Here is a 23,972-nt window from a genome sequence, read left to right on the forward strand (position 1 = left end):
TAGTTTGTGGATGATTGCTGAGTAGCTCATTAACACCTTGCCTATTGTAGCCATGAAGGCCTTGATCATCTTGTTCACTGCTATTTCTGGTGTATTTTCCCAAGTGCATCTTTCAAGAAACTCAAGATCAATTGGTCCTATATTCATAAATGCTTAAAAAATGTTGACCTAGTGAGCGGCAACTGTGAAAAAGCCAAATTCCCATGCTATGGATCATTAAAGGAACTGAAAATAAAACTGCCAATAGAATGCCATTATACAAATCTATGGTGCAACCACATTTAGAATACTGATGGCACAAGCTCAATTTATATAAGCAGAATTGGGTGGGCAACCTACCTTGAGCAGGCTGCCCCTTGAATCTGCTAATTCACATCCCAATTATTTATACTGGCCAGTGAAGAGAGCGCAGAATGTGAATACTGTACTGATGTTGCCTAAAATATATGAGCGTGAGCTTGCATATAGGACTGGTTCACACATGTATGGACATCGCTATATTGGTCACCACCAGAACCCTCTTGAGAAGTACATTCTGGTACATTGAACATATAGGGATGGGAAGTGGACTTGTGCCATCAGCCGCCCGTCACAACCTATAGAAGTTCATTATAATGGGTGATAGCTAACAAAATAATACTCAAAAATAGACCCATGGAAACAAATGGACTGAAGTCCATTATGTGGATATCATCAAATATGTTTACATACATAGCCAGTGACCGATAAACATGCATGTATGAACTGGCCTTAATTTGAAAGAGGACAAATGTGATATTGCTGGTCTACTGCTGAACGGCATGTACTTGCATACATTTAATCTTTGCCAAAATTTTGTACTTGGATGACATACCCACCCCAATCACCTCTAACGGTTTAACAAAAAGTATTAAGACACAAGTGTCTGCAAGATCAGCCCTAGGCATATAACAGAGGAATAATAATTAGCAAAGCAGGGGGAGCTGGATAAGAGCCAGCAGACAAAAGGAGATTGGCAGGGTTACTCAAAAGCAAATACAATTTTAAAATACTTTAGAAAGCTTGGATGAAACCAGGATCTAGCATCATATCAAGAGGATATCTTAATTGCTCCATTGTCCTTAATATCCCCAACAACTTGTTTCTGGTCATATCTGGCCAATTACAAATAATAATAATAAAATCTCAGAGTACAACTGCAGCCTATACCACCCCTTTCACTGAATCATTAAATCAAGTGTTTACAAGTGTTTCTGCTGCAGAATTTTATCCTGTACTGTGCAGTAAATAGTTGTTGCTGAATGGGGATAATTTTCAAATTTGCTTGCAATCAATTATGCCCCTCCCTTAGACGTCCTGTGAAGCTGAAGATTTCAGACTGTACAATCAGAACCCTATTTATTACCCGGCTACCTCGGCCAATAACGCGAGATGAGCGCCGCAACCCCAGAGTCAGTCACGACTGGACCTAATGGTCAGTGGTCCCTTTGCCTTTACCTTTACTATTTTCATCATTCTGTAAAAATTACAATCTACTTTATAACAACCAGCTATATCGGCTGTAGTAGTGCACATTTTCGCTTTAATTGTCAAAATACTGACTGATTTCAGATAATGTATGAATATTGGCAAGCAGTTTATCACGTAGGAAATGTGGGAAAGTTTGTTCATTTCTTATACGTATAATAAAGCAGTGCAAAACAGATGTGTCACTAGTTTTGAAGTACTACATGGTTCCCAGCCCCTAGATACTGGCTTGTATGTTTTCTGTTGAATGAAATTATTTCTACCTAGCTTTCCATATATTAGTACAGACTTTTGTCAACATTTCCTGTTTCTTTGTTTATTGAAATACTGTTTTGTGCTCACAGAATAGTTAACTTGCACTGAGATATGTATGCAATATGATAAGCTGGTCATCTGTATTAGGTCCACCTCCTTATACAAGACTCAATTTGGCTTCCATATTCAAAACAGCAATATTGTATTACTAGTAACTTTAGAATCTTTAGAACTCTGGAAGATTAATTAATTAATTAAACACACACCTATCACTTCATGTGGGTGAAATATAAGTAATTGGGGGGGGGGGACGACTGGGTCCAAACTAACAAAAGGAATTTCAATAGGGACAAATGTAAGGTTCTATACTCAGGTGGGTTCTATACTCAGAGGGACCCAGGTGGCGCTGTGGTTAAACCACTGAGCCTAGGGCTTGCTGATCAGAAGGTCGGCGGTTCGAATCCCTGTGACGGGGTGAGCTCCCGTTGCTTGGTCCCAGCTCCTGCCAACCTAGCAGTTCGAAAGCACGTCAAAATGCAAGTAGATAAATAGGAACCACTACAGCGGGAAGGTAAACGGCGTTTCCACATGTGCTGCTCTGGTTTGCCAGAAGCGGCTTTGTCATGCTGGCCACATGACCTGGAAGCTATACACCGGCTCCCTTGGCCAATAATGCGAGATGAGCGCACAACCCCAGAGTTGGTCACGACTGGACCTAATGGTCAGGGGTCCCTTTACCTTTACCTATACTCAGGCAGGAAGAACCAGTTGCACAAATGGAGGACATTGTGCCCAGTTTTGGGCACCACAATTTAAGGATACAAGATGGAACATGTGTAGAAGGGGGTAACCAACAGTGTTTGAAACTCCCTTTGTTCTATGCACACTTTGTGCTAGGTAATTTCATTAGCGCGAGCAGTTTCTGAGTTCTGGGCGCAGTACTGCATCTAAGATTTTAGATTAGAACTGCAGAATGGAAGAAAAGGACAACCTCTTTCTCAGGGCCGTCTTGAGCAGATCGCGCGCCCTGGTGCTGAGGGGCGGAGATCGCTCCGCCGCCCGCCCCGCCCTCGCAGGGCGCAATTGGTTTCCCCGCCGGCGCCTAGCTTACCAGCCCCGCGCCATGGTGCACTGCGCCACCGGGGATCTACGACAAGCCGGGCCTGCTCTTTCTGCCTCTCCACTTCCAGGACTGGAGAAGACTGGAGAAGTGACCCTCTTAAGAATATTAGGGGGTGGGCAGGGGAAGGACTAGACCATGTGAAAAACGAATATAATATTTAGCTGCAGTTATTTCATTTTCACCTTTGTATTTTTGTTATTAAAAAGTACACCTAGACATTCCGCTGTTGTGCCCATAACCTAGGTTTAAAGTGTCATTTAGCTCCAAGCTTTCATATCTCAGTTTTTTGCACTGGCAATTAAGATGATACAAGGGTCTGGAAACTGAGGAACAGTTGGGGGATATGGGAATGTTTACACTGAATAAGTGGCGACTGAGAGGAAATATGATAGCCATCTTCACATATCTAAAGGGCTGTCACATTGAAGATGGAGCAAGCTTGTTCTTTCCTGCTCCAGAGAGTAGGAGCTGAACCAATGGCTTCAAGTTAGAACAATGGAGATTCCAACTAAACTTCAGGAATAGCTTTCTGATGGTAAGAGCTGTTTGACAATTCAAAGTGTTGGTGCTGACCTTTAAAGCCCTATACTGTATGATCTCAGCCCAGTATACCTGAAGGAGTGTCTCCATTGCCATCGTTCAGCCCCAACACTGAGGTCTAGTGCCGAGGGCCTTCTGCCCGTCCCCTCACTGTGAGAAGTGAGATTACAGTAAGGTTACCAGATTTTTTTCAATGAATCCGGGGACTCTTTTCAACTTCCTACTAAATAGATGGATTTTGTCCCGGGACTGATTTGTAAATCTGGGGACTGTCCCCAGGAAATGGGGACGTCTGGTAACCTTAGGTTTCAGGGAACCAGGCAGAGGGCCTTCTCAGTAGTGGTGCCCACCCTGTGGAATGCCCTCCCGTCAGATGTCAAGGAAATAAACAACTATACGACTTTTAGAAGACATCTGAAGGCAGCCCTGTTTAGGGATGTTTTTAATATTTGAAGTTTTACACTGGTACCTCAGGTTAAGAACTTAATTCATTCTGGATGTCCGTTATTAACATGAAACTGTTCTTAACCTGGGGTACCACTTTACCTAATGGGGCCTCCCGCTGCCGCCACCGTGCGATTTCTGTTCTCATCCTGAAGCAAAGTTCTTAACCCGAGGTACTATTTCTGGGTTAGCGGAGTCTGTAACCTGAGGTACCACTGTATTCTGTTTTTAATGTTCTGTAACCTGAGGTACCACTGTATTCTGTTTTTAATGTTCTGTTGAAAGCCGCCCAGAGTGGCTGGGGAAACCCAACCAGATGGGTGGGGTAGAAATTATTATTATTATTATTATTATTATTATTATTATTATTATTATTAACAGTGGAACTGACTCCCTCGAAAGGTGGTGAACTGTCCATTGGAGTTTTTAAAGCAGAGATTGGATGGCCATCTGTCATGGAGGCTTTAGTTGAGATACCTGCATTACAGGGGGTTGGACTAGATGATCCTCATTAGGATTCCATGACACATTTGTTTTGTATGTAACCATGTTTCTCCAAAAATAAGACACCGTCTTATATTTATTTTTCCTAAAAAAAACAACCAAACCACACTATGGAATATTTTCAGGGGATGTCTTATTTCCCCCCCCCCTCCTCCTCCTGCGGCCGACATTGCTGCTGCGCCTATTACTATGTCTTATTTTCGGGGTATGGCTTATATTCTTTTAATGCTTAAAATCCTGCTATGGCTTATTTTATGACTATGTCTTAAAGTAGGGGAAACAGGGTATGTGTCAAATAGAAGCAAGAAAAAAAGAAAAAAAAGAAGTGTGCTAGAATTACACCAGTATCTTAAGTCATTGGAATTTACACTGTGAACACATTTTGGTTCATCTTTTGAGGCAGTTTTATTTTGGCATGCAAGACTTTTTTACTGCTCAAAAATACTGTGACAATATGCCATGCTAAGTCTGTCTATCTCATAAACATCCACTTGAAGTGCACAACAAACAAATAAAACACTTTATTTTTATTGCAGCATTAATTAAAACATTTAAATGAGAACAGTGTTTATGCTCTTATGAAATCAAGGTTATACTGTATAGTGATGAACTTTATGTGATTACATGCAACAACCATGAAAGATCCAATGCTAGCCAAACAATCAGGCAACACTTTGCCAATGTGGTGAAAAGAAGGAGTGTTAATATCCATAAGAGATCTTCACTGCCAGTTCCTACAATCTGGTTAATGGAAAAATAAAACCACTTAAAGCTTGGCTCATACAGTATTGGCATTGGGGGGGGGGGTAGGTTTAATGGGCAAAGGCTCTTAACCATGCAAACAACAACAACCAAGCACATTGATTTGCATTGCAAATAGTTGCTTCCATGCTCAAGCTCTCTCTTTTTCCACTCTTTGTGAGGAATTGAACAAAAGCACATTTAGTGAGGTAAAAACATGCTTGAGTAGAAATTCCAGCTCAACTAGCGCCAAGCAAGGTGTTTTTGTATAATGGAGTAAACATGCATAACAAGTCTAAAAAGAGTCAGAGCAACATCCTTCCCAGATAATAACAGCCATTTTAGCCGAACAGATGGCCAGGTGGCGATATAATGCTTTGTTAACTTTGTAGCAAGGGCATAAAATGGATCCCCCCCCCTCACTTTATCATCATCAAAAATAAAAGGGGAAGCTGGGGAGAGAAAAGCATACCCTTAGAGCTGTTTATAATTCAGAGTTCATCTGCTGGGTAAGATTGTTCTTTTTGCACAAATCTCTCATAAACCTAAAAAACTTTATGAGAATCTACTTACTGTATAAGACTTTTCCCATTAACCTCTTGTTGGGAGGCATTAACAATTCTATATAACAGAAAATGGCAAGTACAAATAAACATTTAGATAATATTTCTAGTGTCATTCCCCCAAAATGGCACACAACACATTGTTTTATTGCAATACTTTCTTGCTGAGTTAAGGATTTTTGTGTCAATACAATGGAGAGAATGGTGTTGGTCCAGTTAGAGAGTCTGAGTAACCTCTTCCTTTCTGATGTTACAGGAGTTTTCAATAGAGTTTGGATGAGAAACTATTCTTTTCTGAGGGAAAGGGCCTCTTCCATGGTGGTCCGCCTTTCCTCTACAATACGTGTCTAGTGCCAACACTGTTTATCTTGTCATTTCAATTAAAAACACATTTCTTTGCCCAGGTTTATGGAGGAAAGGAGGTCACTCCACAGAGTAAAAATTCCTCATAGTGACTCAGCAAGCTTTCAGATCAAATCAAGCTTTTTATTTTTGGGAAACCACTGAGTGCACCTCTCTATATCATGTGAATGTTGCATAGATGATAGAACTACTTGGCTGCACTTGGTCCATCACAGGTATTGTGATGAAATATGGAGTTCCACTAGGTATGCAAGTTTGAAGTTATTTAGTGCTTTATAGGTCAAATGCAGTACCTTGTATCATTCCCAGAAACCTTGGCATTATGTGTGCATTGGCATTTAAGCACTGGCATAATGTGGTCTGACAAGCTGCCACTAACAAAACCCTCCAAAGAATCTTCAGATGCAACTATACTCTGATAGACCAACCGGGGGGGGGGGGGGCTATCATCAGATATATTCGTGTTTTCTCTTGAGAAGTTCTCCACTCTACAAATAAACAAAAATGTTATCCTATCTACCAAGTAGCTTTCAAGTTTAAAATGACATAAGCCCCAAATTGCTTTCTGGCACAGGCTAATCCTGTGTTTCTTGTCATTCAAATGAAATGTCATTAACAACTGAAGGTACAGTGTTTTGTGTCACAAAATGTTTCAAACTAGTATATACATGAATGTCAAATGCACATGAATCCTAATTATAATTAGAATGCACACAATGTAGATAAAAAGCACCCTAATTCACTGTGAAATCCCTACAATGTAGGTAACTTTTAATTTGTCCTCTTTCAAATTGCTGTGTAATGAATTAAGATACAAAAGGTCTCTAGGGTTCACTAGACAACATATTTTAGAATATTTGCATTATACTGCATACTGTCAATCAGAAATAACATGGCACCAAATTAAGGAAGAGTACTGGGAATTCTTTGCCTTTTTTTTTTAAAGCAGTTTTGCATGCTTTTTAAAAACAAAACAAAAAACTCTATGCTCTGCAGAACACAATTTGATATGAGCAGTATGCTGCTTCAATTCATTACAAAAAATGACAACAGGTCTATGGTATTAACTATGCAATGGGTCTTCCAGATATTGCTTGTGAGTTTGAGTTTATATTGTAAGCAATAGTATTATAGTTTTTTAAAATGATTGCAGAACCACCATGACTGGTCAATATGGCCAATACTGAATCAGGTGGACCATTGGTCTGATCTTGCCAAACTCTTATTTTCTTATGGGGGGTGGTAGGTAGCTCTTGTGGGTAGGATGAGGAATACACAAGCACAGGGGGGGGGATCCAGTAGTTACCCTCTTATCTTTATTATTATAACAAAAGTTTGAAGTGGTTACTCTTGATCATGAAGTGTCATTTATGAGAAAGGCCTTAAAAATGTGCAGCTCTGGAAAACCAGGTACAAAATTAACTCAAAAGTACTGTAATTCTAAGACTTGTAGGAGCATACCTATTTTAAAAATTAAACACCAAATTAAGAACCAAATGAGGAAGTAATTTCTTTTTCACTTTTCACTTTTAACTGCGTACACTCAAGAATAATCAGGGCCCTTTGTTCTCTGGATCCTCAGCAAAACATTTGTCAAATATGCTAAGAGCAAAAGGACCAAACATGTCTTTAAGAGAGGCTTAACTAGACACTCATTATTGGTTTCCTTAGCTCAAGTCACTGTAACAAAGTCTGTAAGGCTGTAATGCTGCTTCAATTCAATACAAAAAAAATGACAACAGGTCTATGGTATTAACTATGCAATGGGTCTTCCAGATATTGATAAATATGGGGCTTGAAAGGGAAAATGTGGGTGCTGGGCTAGGGAGAAGGGATAACATTTGCTCACCTCGTTCACCGTTTAGTCTGACCTGACTCCAATCTTTCACTTTCAAAACAGGCTTGTTTTATATAAAGTCACTGGCTATACCCTTTAATAAATCAACAAATTTCCCCTTTTGGTTGTGAAGCTAATATCTGATTCACATTCACAACAGTACTGTGAGGTTCCCCCCCCCCAAAAAAAAGGATGGCTCAATGAATATAGTAGTAATCTTCACAGCTTATATTTTTGAGATCAAAGTCCAGCACTTGCTGATTTGATACATATGATGACTTACTTCACATCATCAAGGGACAATTTTTCTGTTGTTTGTCATCTGTTATTTAGTCCTTTATTCCACCTAGGAAAATCTGGAAGTAGTAAAATCCAATGCACTGCATCCAGACTCAGACATGCTTAGAATGGACCCATTGAAATTAATAAAACTTGCATTAGTGACTAACTTAAATCCGATTCATTCCAAAGGGTCTACTTTAAGCATGACTATGTCTGGAAATAATACAGTATTTTTTAATATCCAGAGAGTTTATATTTCAGGTATAAGAAACAGTTGAAAAAAATGAACAGTTTACATCATCTGAGGCCCTTCTTCTTGTGCCTCCTCCTCAAGATTTCCGGAGGATGGCAATATGAGAACGGGCCTTCTCTGCAGTGGCTCCCCATTCTGCAGAATGCTCTCAACAGGGAAGTTTGCATGACACCTTCATTATACACCTTTAGGCGCCAGGAAAAAGTGTTCCTTTTTAACCAGGCCTTTGGTTGATCTGGTTTACATCCTATGCCCTTTTAAAATGTGGGGTTTTTTGGAGGGGGTAATGGGTTGTTGTTTTTATTTTGATTATGTACTTTGTAGTTTTATAGTTTGATTTTATTCTGTGAACCACCCTGAAACCTCCGGGTATAGGGTGGTATATAAATTCAATTATTATTATTATTATTATTATTATTATTATTATTATTATTATTTGTATTTAGTCCTAAAGCTGAATTAGCTAGTTTATTTCTTACACCCCACAAAATATCTCAGCTTGAAGGAAGAATATTTCAGCTTGCTGGCTTTACTTGAAATTCTTATTAATCCATTACATTTGTTTTCTTTATTTAAGTCATATATTACAGAATGCCTTTTCTATTTCTGCACTGCTTCACCGTTATGGCAACTATACCAATAATGACAGAAACAGCTTCTTAAATTAAAAACATTAATAAAAGCATGGCTTGTAGAAATTGTAAAATTAATGCTGTACATAAATAACAAACCCAAGATCTGATTAGCTATGCTTTTTTTTTGCTGTCCCTTAGTTCAGAATACTACTGCAGCAAACTAAATTGTCACAGATAATTTTAAAAAAAGTGTGAGTGTGCAGACAAATGATAATGTTTCATGGTACTATCTGTCCCCCAGTTATGGATATTTAGGTATGAATTGTAAAATGAAAGCATGAGTATGAATATGTCAGATTTCTCACTAACCACTTTCTGTGGAATTGCCATGCTTTGTTCACTCTCACATATATGATGCTGTTAGTCCATTGTATTCCGATAAGCCTATGTTTTTTCAACCCTGATTTCTAGGAATTTGGTTTATGCGTGATAAAACACAATTGCAACATCATGCTGTTGAGTGAGGAGAGGCAAAGCACTCTTAAGGCTCCCGACTGTTGTCATCAGAGGAGCTTTGCATTGTGTCTACCATGAGAGTTGCAGTTGGCAGTGACATGGGACATAACCTTTTCAGTAACAATCACCAGCTATTTTTAAGACTAGTTTCTTTTTTCAGGGTTTCTGTTTTGATTACAGTATTGTTGCTGCATTGGATTTTTAGCTTTTACCTGTCACTTTTAATTGCTTTTCTCAGTTTTATTTGTTTTTATTTGGGGGCATAAGCCTCGGCATTGTAATATGGAGGTCCTGGGCTGCCCAAAAAATGTCTTTCAAGGCAGCAGATAGATTATTCATAGGGTTTACTTGCAAAGCCTTTCTCATGAATGAGTGTAACCGCAAGGCAGTGGAGGTTTCAGATCAGAGTTTTTTCTCCTAGATGGGCTACCTTCCCCTGCCCCTCATTTCAGCATATGCAGAAACCACCTTCTTGACCATTGGATCCACTATTGGTATTGTCCTCTCAATCCACTGTAGCCTGCCTTCACATGCAGGGGACAGACAAGTCCCTAACTCTCTGATGATTTAAGACCCATAATTTTGGTCTCTTCTAATGGTCTCTTCCAGAAAGAATAAGCACACCGAAATACAGCTAACCTACCCGGTATGAAATTTCACTTCTCTGAATTCTGCAATGCTGTTCTACAGCCATATAAATGTGTACAAAAATGCTTATAATGAGTGTGTGAAGATAACGTACAAAAATACGTATGGGGGAAATTGCTTGCAAAAATGTGCTTATTATAATAAATGTGCAATGATGACAAATGTTTGTGAGCACTCTTTACAATATGGGGTGTTAAGGGAGGGGCAGTGCTCTTTCTGGGGTACTTTGTGTATTCCAAAGAGCTTACTATGTAATATTTAATATTAAATCTTTATAGGAAATAGAAAGACAAAGTCAGTGACACTCCTAACAGCATATTTACAGCCTTCTTTCACAGAAGAACTAAGCATTAACCTTGCCAAATAAATCCTGAAGCATTTTTCTCATTTAAATTGTGATCCCCCCCCCTAGCTTGCAATTGTATTACTGCAAATCTCTAAGTTGTATGAAAAACAACCAATTTCCTTATCTTACCATTAGCCCCACATAACTACAATCATATTATCTTCTCAGAAACTTGTATTAAATATGCAGGACACACACTACATATAACAATAAATTGCTGCCAGCCATGATTATGTGTACCCACATTTATACAAGTTATTTTATTGTTATCATAAATGCCAGCCATTCAACATCAAAGGCACCTTCAGTTGAGATTTAACAAACATCTATCTTAGAAAAGAAAACTGCAATTGCAATAATGGAGCATATTAAATATAGCAGAGCAGAGCAAATGGAAATGAGACTAAATGGAAAACCTTGAGAAGTGACCAGTGGTATCAAAGAGCAAAAGCATGTATGGGAACTGCAATCTAAAATATCATAATTTCACAATCCTGGTGCCAAATAGTATGGGAAACAGCCTTACTAGAAAAATTAACCACGGGGACAAATAGAAGAAGACGCCTTCACCCCGGTATGGCTCCCCTTCATCACACACAGCCCAACAGTTCAATGACAAAAATCCACCAACAGCATACAAATCAATATGGCTAACCTGACCCACCTATGCCAAAGCCTCTAGGCAAATTACAATACAATAATTAAAGATGTACAATATAAACAAATACAACCTTTCAAATTAACATGGCATAATCAGCCTTAACAAAGGAACAAAAAAAATGCCTCCTCAAGGACAGACCAAAGAACTTCCATAAATGATTTTAAAGAATACTAATAAAAAGCAAAAATTGTTTAAGAATCTAAAAGAAAGAGGTGTTCCTTCAGGTACTGGTATCGCAAGCCATGCAAGGGTTAATTCAGCAACCTGAATTGTTGCCTTCCCAGGCACCAACAGGGTTCAAGCAGAAGACACTAAGAAATGCATCATCAAATGCCCCATACCATTTTCTCATAAATGGCACAATGTGAGTGAGAGAAACAGAGTGAAGTTGGGTGTGTTTAAGACAACAAGGCAACAGAATATGGAACTGAGATTCCATCATCACAGTCCTCAAGATTCCCTTCTCTAGCTTCAGCCACCTATCTTCTGGTCTACAATGTGTTAAAACAATCTCTTCAGGAGAATTTATGGTTTCCAAAGATCTGAACTAGGGATGTAGCTGAGCAGTTCCAATTTGGAACTGTTTGGAATTATGCATTGAACCCAAACCATAACACAGTTTACATTACTCACAATAGTAGCTTCCCAGAGAACATAGGCCCTTCTTAGTAGCTACCTCCTTGTGAAAAATCAAATCCCCATGAATTCTCCTGCCTGAAAAGCTGTTCCTCCATCAAGGGCACAATCAAGGCCACAGCAAGCATCTTTCTCCCTATTGTTGCTGTCTTAAAGACTGAGCCAATTATGAAGCTGGAAAGCCAGAAGGGTTTGAAAATTATGCAGTGCATCAATCAGAGTGTCACATGTAAAAGTATCAGCCTGTAGGGCAGACTTCGTTTTCCTGTGCTTTCTACAAGTCTGTTCTTTTTTGGCTCACACAGCTGAACTGGAGAAGCTATGTAGATGAGACCTTCAGGGACATGGTGCCCTGACCCGAAGCCTGACAGATACTCCCCTCTTAAGAGACAGGGATTCATCACTCCAAGAAAGTGTAAAGTGATCTTTTAGAAGGATCCCATTCCCTTCTAAAACGGATATTCATTTATATTCTGAGTACACTCTTCTAGGGGTTAGGAATAGAGAGAGAGAAGGGTTCGTGAGGGTGTCATGCCCCCAGGGAAAGAGACTCAAAACTTTTCTTGAGTCCAAGTCCAAGTTACAGCATTGTAGGTCTCCTAACAGTACTCGGGTTAGGCTTAGGGCCAGGAGAAATTCTAGGGAAGGCTGATCTTGAGGGCTCCCTGGTAGGAAGCAGCCTGCAGATCCTGGAAGAGTCTTGCAGAACTTATTGGTAGCTGTCACTCTTAGAGCACTTTTAGATGGCCTAGTTCATTCTAATTTGTTTCCCTGTAACTTTCCTTATCACAAGAAGCCTGATCTTTTAGGGAAGTGGGTTTGTCACAAAAGAGATCAAAATCAGCTTTAATAGTACAACATGAATTTGCTGGTATGTGAATGAATCCCACTTGAAAACCAGGAACATCTGGAAGTGCCCTTACTCTTTTGAGAGAGATTCACCAGCCTTCTGGGAATGAGTTCTGTGGCTGGGATTTATGGGACTTCTATCTACTTTCTGCTCACCCCTGACAGTTTAGTACAGGCACCCCCAAACTTCGGCCCTCTAGATGTTTTGGACTACAATTCCCATCACCCCATACCACTGGTCCTGTTAGCTAGGGATCATGGGAGTTGTAGGCCAAAACATCTGGAGGGCCACAGTTTGGGGATGCCTGGTTTAGTATATTCAAATATACCGGTAGTTCCTTTATGAGCTTCTGCTTTGCATTTCTTTGCTAGCTGGCTGTACCCAAACCAATCTCAACTCTTTCCTTCCTCACCTGTGTCCTCACAGAACTGCTGAAGCTGTAAGTCAAGGTACTGAGTTAAGTCTGCTGGCAGCAACTTGCATACATCCTTTAGAGAGCTAGAGCAGTGCCCTCCTTGTTCTTCCTGTTCTCCACTTATGAAAGGAAGCACCAGTTCCCTTCTCTCTTCTAGGTGCTGTGGGAATCCACCAGCCTTGCTACCCACAGCTGCCACCAATCAAGCTTTGAAGGGCTCTTTGGCCATAACAGGAAGAAAACTTGTGCTAGCCATAACCCACTGGGAAAGGGGGTAGAGCCTGCTAGCTCTATCTCATGTATAGAATGGAATTCATCACCAGCAACTGCAAATGAAGCATCTATATCAGGCATCCCCAAACTTCGGCCCTCCAGATGTTTTGGACTACAATTCCCATCATCCCTGACCACTGGTCCTGTTAGCTAGGGATCATGGGAGTTGTAGGCCAAAACATCTGGAGGGCCGCAGTTTGGGGATGCCTGATCTATATGACTTAACTTCCCATGTAATGTCAGATCAAATTAACAATTTATTTTAAGTATACATCCCCAAATAAAATTATAGAAATGGTTTCATTGTGTTGATTACTTGTGTTTCAGCTGATTTACCTCTCTTGTTCACTATACTCAAACCAAAAGAACCAGCTCATTTTTCACAATTGACTGGTGCATAAATTGAATAGCACAGATAAAAAAATAATGGTCTGTTCAAATATTCATGATATTCCCTATAGTATCGTTCAACAGTCCTAAAATAACACTGCATCCATTTTAATTAGATTTTGCATTTCAAAGCATTCTTTCCACACACAGGCTGATTTTATATGTCTTATATCAATACTTGAAGATAAAAGAAAAGCCAAAGGTTATATGTAAATTATTAATTATAAATAGGAAAAAAGTATGGTTAATTTATCTTGGCATCCATGTTAAGCAAATAAGTAGCTGCTCGGAATAATGACATTATAATAAATTATGTTCTACAGTGAAGATTTTAGTTCATGACAAAGATAAATAACATTCTATAGGATGCTGTGGGCTCATCAACATTTGAGCATCATTTAGCTGTTAATCCAGCCCCCCCCCCAAATTCAAATTGTCCCCTCCCCTTTCCCCCTTTTTAAAAATCCCTGCTCAAGTATTGTGCAAAAGCGCACAGGCAAATCTGAGTGATCAAAACAAAAATGTACGGTATATTAAAGGCTCCTGACATGCCCCTACTACTCCACTGCAAAAGAAATTAAAGCAATTGTAAATCCTCAGCACACATTTTTCATATTGCTGTCCAATATAACTGGTATAGCTTTTTTATGTGGTTTGGTTGTACAGTTTTCTGGTTTTGTGCAAATCTGAGAGTATCAAAAGAAAAATGTATTCCTCTGTTCAGGAGCACACCAGAAATCATTATAAGTACAGCTGAAAATGAAATGAAAGCAGTGAGGAAGTAGGGTGAATGGAAAGGAAAGTAGTAGAAAATGACAACTGATCCACCCACCGAAAAATACTGAAACAAATTCCTTCCAGTAGCACCTTAGAGACCAACTAAGTTTGTTATTGGTATGAGCTTTCGTGTGCATGCCCACATCTGAAGAATCTGAAGTATCTGAAGGAGTCTGCATGCACATGAAAGCTCATACCAATAACAAAGTTGGTCTCTAAGGTGCTACTGGAAGGAAATTTTTTATTTTGTTTCAACTATAGCAGACTGACACGGCTACCTACCTGTAACTGAAACAAATTGTATGTGAAGGCCAATTTGAGTGGTTTGGAAATTTAATCTAATTTACCAGATTATCCCTGTATCAGGTAAACCCAAATTTATACGTGAAAAGCATTGAGATTGGATTGTCCTGTGGACTACACAAATTAAATGGGGCAGCTGCAAGCACACAGTTAAACATGGTGTTGACAAACCCTACATTTGTAATATTTACCAGACTTATAAGTCATTTTCTATACACTAAAATTTGTTTATTTCACAGATGGCTTGCATCAGTATTTCATGAGATTAATGGGCTCAGTTTGCAGCTCTTACTGGATTACAGCACAGCTTGCCAGGCAGGAATCATTATAGGGGCAGCTCAGTGCTACGTGCGTCCCTAGAGTCAATTGCAGGGTAGCCAGTCCAGGACTTGGGGTCTCGGGGACAGCTCTGGCTGATTGCATATAGGCTTTTGGGGGTGGGCACAGCTTGCTGCTTGATGTCGCTTCCTACCAATGTATGGGGTCACGAAGAGTCGGACACGACCAAACGACTAAACAACAACAATAACCAATGTATGTTCAGTATGTTAGCTGTTATTATTTAATTAGACCTAATAAAATTACTCACAATTTGGATTCAAGTAATGATTTTCAGTTATTTGGAAACAACTTTGTGCTGCTCAAAGAATTAAAATACAGAAGAGTGGTTTTTGTATACAAAGAAGAGGTTATTTGTATACAAAAAAAGTGGTTGTTTAAAAGGATAAAGAAAGTTTTGACAGGGATCCAAAGAGTTAGTCTAGATAGGGCTTGGGTGAACCCACTGTTTGCTTTCCCCTCTGCCTGTCTTTGATAAGTAAATGCTCACTAAGCCACCTCATAAAAAGGTCTCTCCGTGTAAAAATCAGTTCCTATGGAGTCACAAGCCCAAAGCCATTGTGGGTATAGAGAAGAGTCAGCAGTTATTTCGATCCCAGCTCCTGTCAGTGAAAATGTAACAAGACACTGAATGTGAAACCAGCATCTCCAGCTTTGACCTGCATTTGCTTTTTAGTAATAACCACATGACTAAAAAAAAAGCTCCAACTATAATATTCAACGTCAATAACATCAAAGCCTCCACTTATGCATAAGAGACCTATAAAGAAGAAAGCATTCACTTATAACACCACCACTTAAAAGTCTCTTCACTAAAAAGCTGCTGAACCTCTGGCTAATTACTTGCCTCAACTTTTGCAATGGATGTATAAATGCCCAATTCCAACAGAATGTAAAATTGTCATTAATGAGGAGGCACAGGGCCATTGCATTTCAAAGCAGTTCTGTTTCAAGTACTGATGAGGTGGATTAGTTAATGCAGAACCTTAACAAAAATAATTCATAAACTAGAGATTATTCACCTTTGAAGGCAGACATAATTTTGGTGACCAACTCCCAATGTTACCTCAAATGGGGAGCAGAACACCAGGAACAATGCTAGCATTAATTCCACAGACACTTCCCACATACAAAATATTTTGTTCATAAAAATGGAAATAACATTTACTCGAGAAAAATAGTTATTTGATTATGTGAACAGGGGTGAGGAACTTTAGGCTCACTATACAGCCCTCAAGACTCTTTCAAGGCCACAGCTCTCACCAGTTGTGCTCCATTCCCTCATTGAGTGATTTACAATGCCTTCTACACCATTCAGCCTAAGAGCCTGCCCAGCACTGTAGAAAGACATGAAGGAAATGGGCTTGGAGCATATAGCAACCAGAAGCAGGATGCAGCAGCAACTACAGTGGTTTGGGGGCACTGTGCCTTAATATGAAATGCAAATGAGGGTCCTTGATTGTGAGAAGGCTTTCAAGCATGTCCATCTGTGAACATCCTGCTATTGACAGGCACCAATGATAAGCTTAATATAGCTTCTAGTTTGGCTCATGAGACCTTACATCTGCACACAGTGCCTGAGACAGGCACAGCCCATCCTTCAAATGAAGTAGCAAGAAAATAGACTGCCCTCTGGTCCACTCCTTGGTTATTAAAGGTGGGTCCTGCATCCCTACCTCAGTATTGGCAGACTTTCCCTCCCACTCACCCTCTATTAAAAAACCTCTGACTCTTCTGCAGAAATGAGTCTGTTGACCAATGACGTTGCTATGGACTGTTGCTCATTTTAGGGCTGGGAGGAATTTTGCCTACATACAAACTGGCTTTAATTATGGGGGGTTTCCACCTACCTCATAACAATCATCACAACTTATGAAGATGGGAAGGGCACTGGCTGGATCCTTAGGCGGAAGAGGCACTCTACCCATCCCATATGTATGGGAATCCCCTTAAGTGACCCTGGAGGGTAGCATTCTCTTTTCAGAAGCCTAGCTTGGGGGCTGAAGGACCAGAGCATCCTCTACCAGTGGCTGAATGAGGCCTACCCAAAATGGTTAATGCCATGAGGTACCCCAGCATCAGCCAACCCCTGTCTTTTAGTGAACAACGTATCAGCCAGTCAGTAAGTGGGCTGGTTTATTAATGGATATATGACCAACGCCTACGCCAAATCTATTCTGCTGTAATCAATAAAGTTGTGAGCTAATTTCAATCCAACACCTGGCTATATGTTGTTATTTACAGCATACTCCCCCACCCACAGCTTCACTGGACTTGGCCTACAAAGAAGTAAGCACCTCTAAACATAATGGAACTAACTTCCATGGACACATGCATAGAAAAATATGATGTAAATTTGCTGAACTTAAGTCCATTTTAAAATCAGTGAAACTTGGGTCCCTTTGAATAGAATAGGAACTGAATCCAACCATTCAGGATTAGTAAACACTTGGACACAATCATTACCCAAATCTCTGACATGTATTTAACCACAAATAGCAAGACAACATGATATTAACAATGTTTACCGGTACTTTAAAAAATAATAATCCAATATCTCTACTGGCAGAAAGAACTGTTTAGAATAATTGACAGAGGTTGTGTTTTAGCTCTCTGTCATATTAATTCTAACCAAATATATTAAGTCATGCTGCATAAGTGATTTGTGTATAAGCATGGATAAAAATAATGGTTTGTTCAAATAATCAGAATGTTCGCTCTGGTATTTTTTCCTGTGCCTTAATAGAATAGAATATAAGATTAGATTAGTTTTAATTAGCTTTTGCATTTCAAACCATTCTCCTTACACATAGTATAGTATTATGTGACTTATGTTGCATGCAGTTACATGCAAAGTCCAGAGCAGGAGCACTTGATTATGAAGAGCCTCTACTCATGAGCAGGAGCTCCCATGTTGGACTTTCTCTGCATACAACTGTGTGCAATGCATAGATGTTGAAAAGGCAATGTGATGTCAAGGGGGGAGCAAAAGACACAGTCCAGCTGTACACTCTTTCATGTGTTCCTCATGTGCAGAGCATATACGCTACAATCTTCAGTTTGTAGATATAAAAGGATGCCCCTTTTACGCAAAAGGTTGACACATGCAAGTCTGTATCATTCTGCTCTGTATTTAAGAACAAAAGGAATGTGTACATGAAAGAGTTTTCAAAACATGTTTCATACCTAATCTTTTTGGAGTGCATGTGTGCTATGTTTTGTGCAAAAGTTTAACAAACAACAGTACAATGGAAGTCTCAACAGCTACATCGTAGTTAAATCAATTTCTTTGCAATTAAATATTTTTCCTATGACTCTGGAATAGTAATAATTTTCCCACCTCCCAATTAAAATAACGTTATAAATTGGCATAATTAAAGTAATTAAGATAATGGCCAGATGACATCACTATCATTCTACAGTCAATAATGACCTATCAGAGGTTTTCAGGAAGGTTACAAAATATATCAAGCTATTTTAAGAAGCAAGATAGCTAAGCAATAAATTGGGGTACCTTGAAGTAACTATTTAGTCTCTGATAAGTAACTATTTGCACAATTTTATCCTAATGTTATATAATATTCAGAAGATATATCAATATTGAATTTCCATTGACACCCCCCCCGCTTATGAATAATTATACATGAATTACTTTGCATATTGGTGTGACTATGCACCAGTTGAAAAGCACTTCTGTTCACACAAGGAATCCTCCTGAATCCCACCCCCATGAAGCTGTCTGTGCCCCACCCCATGTCATTCCTCTGGAGAGGGCCTCAGGCACATAGCTGCCAAGTCTCCCGTTTTCCCCGGGAAACCCCTGTTTTTAAAGCCATTTCCCGCTGTCATCCCAAATGGCGATATATCCCGTAATTCCCCCGGATTTCTTCCAGTGCCGCTCTGCCCATGTCTGGGCACAGGAAATCGGGCAGTGCCGGCACCGGAAGTTGCTTCTTCGCATGTTGCGTAGAAGCAACTTCCGGTACCGGCGCTGCTGATCCCATATTTTTCTAACCGGGACTTGGCAGCTATGCTCAGGCGTGGCTTTTGGGAGGTCAAAGTGGCTGCAGTAGATGAGAGGAGTCAAGAAAGCATAATTTCATGAGCAGAGTTGTGCTCACAATTCCAACCCGATATCTCTTACTAATAAATGGACTGGATACATGTGCACAAGTATTTCTTTGTATCCAAGTCATTATGTCTGAAAGTTTGACATGGAAGCCTTGATGGCTGCAAGAGTGACATATTTCTAAGATCAGCTTAGCCGGTAAAACATTTATTCTTATCACAGTGATTTTGAAGTTTCTCAGAGCAACATTTTTAAATCACCATGTAATTTATTCAGTACTATTATACTGTCATGCAAATGCTCATTGAGTCTTAAAAGATCCAACCCAATTTAATCTGTGGATGCAAATGATGATTTTTATTTTATTTTAATCAAGCTGTGACCACAGTGTCCTCTTTTGCAGCTGCAGCTTGAAGCGAAGCTATGGCTGTAAGTGCAAAGAAAGAAGAATCGAGCGTGCCATCTAAAGGTATTTCAACTTCTTATTTTCAAGCTTAATACAGCAGGCACCATTACAGCACTGTGCATCACTTCATGTATGCAAAACTAGGCAGAGGGAGAGGTGGGGCAAATCCAAAGCTATGTTTGCTTTTTAAAGTTAGGTGCTCCTACCTGCCCTCTAAACAAGCCAAGGAAAAGGGGCAAAATATCCAGGTGCACATGTAGAAAGAGCAGTTGTGGACAGGGTACACCAAATATATGAAAACACAGCAAATATCAAACTAATCTGACCTTGGACAACTTTGAAAAATTGCCGCTTACCCTTAACAGATATTTTTGATTTATTGTTTACAAAGGGGATGTAAAAAAGTAGCAGCACAATTTTTTCATAGGTCAAACTTGTAGTAAACTAACCACGTTTATCTAAGCAAAGAAAGTAGATTATCCTGTACTGCCTGAATATGGCAAGAAGAAAAATGTTATGTGTGAAAAGACTTAGCTTAATTTCCCATGTGTGACAAGCAGGTTGCATGTTCACCTGCAGCTCTGAGACAAAAAAAAACCCCATCATAGTATTTGCAGTGTTACTGATACATTACCTCTCTTCGTCGAGAAGCCCAGCAGGTTTGTTTGATTTTCCAGACCACAGCAGCGACCAGCAACAGCGACAAGAAACAGCTGCAAAAGTAAAACATGAAAAATGAATGAGAGATTAGAGTGCTTTTGCACTACCTTTTCTGAAAAGCATTGACATTTGATGGCATGAAGGCAATAAGACTGGAGAGCGTATTCTAACATAGGCGAACTAGCAACGAAACAAAAACATAGTCCACCAATCCCTAGTTCTCTTGGTGTCTGATAACAAATGCCACTTATCCAATTTGCATTCCAGAAGCTGTAATTTGGTCAAATATTATGGTGGTCAACAGCACAGCAAAAACTTGCATTTATTTACTGGCAGATTTTCTGCATTGCTTTCCATCACTACAAATGACCAAGGAAGTTTACAACAATAATAAATCACAATCCTTTTGTACTGAAACCAAAGTTGAGGGAAAGTGCCTTCTTACCATGCACTCCTGACAACTAATTTTTATCCCCACTGAAACTTTTTGGGAAATATTCAAGGACATTTTGTATTTATTTACAGCATTACATATGCTACCACCCTTTATAACTAAAAATCCTAAGGCAGTTTGCAACGTAAATAAAACAAAACCAGTTTTTCAGAGAAAGCTAAATAAAGGGAAACTGCAATGGGGCAAATCAAGTGGAGGGACCTTTCCTACCAGCAGCAATTCAAGCCTGATTCTTAGAAAACTGCTGTTACAGAGAATCACAAAGTTCTCACAGAGAGAAAAGAGTCAGATGTTCATATGTCATATACTTTTAGGCTATTACTGTCTCACTTGGGGTTGATTATTGGATTCCCCACCACCAAAATACTTTCAAAAGTACAGTAGATAAATATCAACAGTGAAATTAAGTTTGCATTAATATAAAAAGTGGGTTAAATTACTTTTTTGTTCTTAGGCTCCCAATGCTTTCATGCTTTTGAGTTCCTGTAGTTTCACAGTATTCAGGGGTTTTAGATGTTCAAGATATTAATTTCTTAGATTGCTTGGGTTGGTAAATCAAGCAATACTAGTTTCAGTGCACTGTGTGAAATGCTGTGAACAGCATTTAAAATAAAATTGTTCTGTTACACTTCTGTAAAGAACAGCACTTCAGCAAAACCAGTTTTCATAGAACTGCAATTACTGATAGGAGGAAAGAAAATGTACAAGTTGAGATGCCTCAAAATTATTGGGGAGTTTTCCCCTTTTTTCAGTTACAGTATTTGTAATTTATATCCTGGGAAATGGGAGCAATTGGAGAAAGGTTTATGTTCATGGTCCTTAGTGTCTTTCCTCTGATGCCTTCCCTTGTGGACTCTGGCTTGTGACAATAAGCATTCTGGCTGGGTTGCCCCAAGCATTCTGGGTAGCTTCCAACAAATATAAAAACATAATGAAATATTAAACATTAAAAATCTTCCCTATATAGAGCTACCTTCAGATGTCTTCTAAAGGTTTTATAGTTTCTTATCGCCTTGGCTTGGGGGTCACATAATTCCATACCCTCCAACATTTTCAGATGAACATAGGGATGTCCTAATGAAAAGTGGGACATTCTGGGATCAAATCAGAAATCTGTAAATCCAGGACTATCCCTGGAAAATAGGGACACTTGGACGGACTCTGAATTACATTCACAAATCACAACGTAATTTCCTTAAAATATGGATGCCAAAATTCTGCTAGAGAATATAAATCCCATGGCTCACATTTTGGAATTGCACACCAACTTGCAATTAATGCAGTTTCCCTAATACTATTGTATGTGAGCACTTCTGGTCATGCATAGAGGTTCCAACACACCACAGGAATTTATTACTTAACTATAGAGTGTTTGATGTGACTGAAAAAAACTTTTCCTATTGTTATTAAAAACAAGCCAGTGTATAGGTGGTAGTCCACTAGGCTTTACTCAGAGTAGACCCATTGAATTAACAACTATTTTGAATTAATGAATGCCCAGGTGGCGCTGTGGTTAAACCACTGAGCCTAGGGCTTGCTGACCAGAAGGTCGGCGGTTCGAATCCCTGTGACGGGGTGAGCTCCCGTTGCTTGGTCCCAGCTCCTGCCAACCTAGCAGTTCGAAAGCACGTCAAAATGCAAGTAGATAAATAGGAACCGCTACAGCGGGAAGGTAAACGGTGTTTCCATGTGCTGCTCTGGTTTGCCAGAAGCGGCTTTGTCATGCTGGCCACATGACCTGGAAGCTATACGCCGGCTCCCTCGGCCAAGAATGCGAGATGAGCGCGCAACCCCAGAGTCGGTCACGACTGGACCTAATGGTCAGGGGTCCCTTTGCCTTTTACCTTACCTTTGTTTGTTACTATGTTATGCATTTTTATATTGCAAACCACCCTGTGATTTTGGGGAGGAATAGAAATTTAATAAATAAAAATAATAAATATGACCATGATCCATTAATTTCAATAGGCAAACTCAGAGTACAACTTATTTGGATGAACCTTTTATCTGCACCTGCATGCTGTGCTTTATTGTTAAAACCACATTTACAATAAATACTTTCTTTTTCTATAATCTATGTCTTGCATACTTCTACCCTGGAAGGATTCAGCTATGCACACTGGGCAGTGCTTGGTTTGACTCCACCTAAAGATCATTTGGGGAGAGTGTGTTTTGGCAACCAGGTGGGTGATGGTTTCACAGAGGGATTCCCAAATACACATGGCTATCAATCATCATCTTAACATTAATGCCATAGACTCTTTGTTGTGTTACCCTAGCACCTTCTAAGTGAGATTGACAAGACTCTCTCCCTGCTGAAGTTCCAGCACTAGATGAAGACTTTCTTATTTCAGCAAACATTTTGAAGCAATCTTCTGTTTTATGATAAATTTTAACTGTTCATATCTGTATTTTTAAAATATGTACACAGCTTAGAAATCTGCGACATTAAGCAGTATACAAATGCCTTAAACAAATAAAATAAAGAAGTGATAGGATGCTTTATTTGCAAGCAATAGAAGTGATGGAGATAGTTTCAACTTATCATCCTTTGAAACAAATGCTGAAACTTGCATTGATTATATTTTATGTTTATCACTAGGATACGTTCAGAATAGCACATGTATCATTCAATGCACAAAACTGCAGCAAACCACCAGAATACTTAATAATAAGCACATTAGTTAACAATTTGGTGCTGCCATTTCCTGATCAAAAGCAAAAGTGTTCAATCATTGGTTTCCCTTTTTAGTTTACTATATGTGCTTTCAAAGCATTTCATAACTATAATGACAGCATATTCTGCTCTGGTATGCTAATGAGGGGTAAAAAACAAGATATATGGTAGAACTCTATTCATTATCACTATATTTCCTCAGCAGACAGCATGCAGTATTGTTACTCAAGGCTGTAATGAATTCCAGCTGTTATAGATCACTTGCCCATTGCAACTGAATTAGTATTCATGTTTAATTATGCCAGTTTAAAATATTTATGTGCCTGTACAGACACAGACACACTTCACAACAATTATTTGTATAAATATACTTGAGTAATGAACATTACAAATTCAGGAAAGGTCAGATAAAATACTAACAGAAAATCAAATGTCCTAACATTAACCTATGAGCCTTTTTATTTGGAAAATATTTTTTATTCATAAATGGCTGCATATCTTTCCATGCATAAAATATTTCATATGCTTCCAAGGCTTTTTGTATTAGTTTGATCAATGTATAACTA

At 39.2% G+C, this 23,972-nt stretch overlaps 1 protein-coding gene across 1 annotated transcript in view; it reads right to left on the reverse strand.

Annotated features, from left to right (window-relative positions):
* Positions 1 to 23,972, reverse strand: part of ATRNL1 (attractin like 1) — a 497,126-nt gene that overhangs the window by 217,570 nt on the left and 255,584 nt on the right. The window contains exon 26 of the mRNA XM_060274775.2: positions 20,250 to 20,328. Coding sequence (XP_060130758.2) covers positions 20,250 to 20,328 — 79 coding nt within the window. The remainder of the gene's footprint in view (positions 1 to 20,249; positions 20,329 to 23,972) is intronic.

The sequence above is a fragment of the Zootoca vivipara genome, chromosome 5 (genome assembly GCF_965207765.1).
Source record: "Zootoca vivipara chromosome 5, rZooViv2.hap1.1, whole genome shotgun sequence".
Taxonomy (NCBI): Eukaryota; Metazoa; Chordata; class Lepidosauria; order Squamata; family Lacertidae; genus Zootoca; species Zootoca vivipara.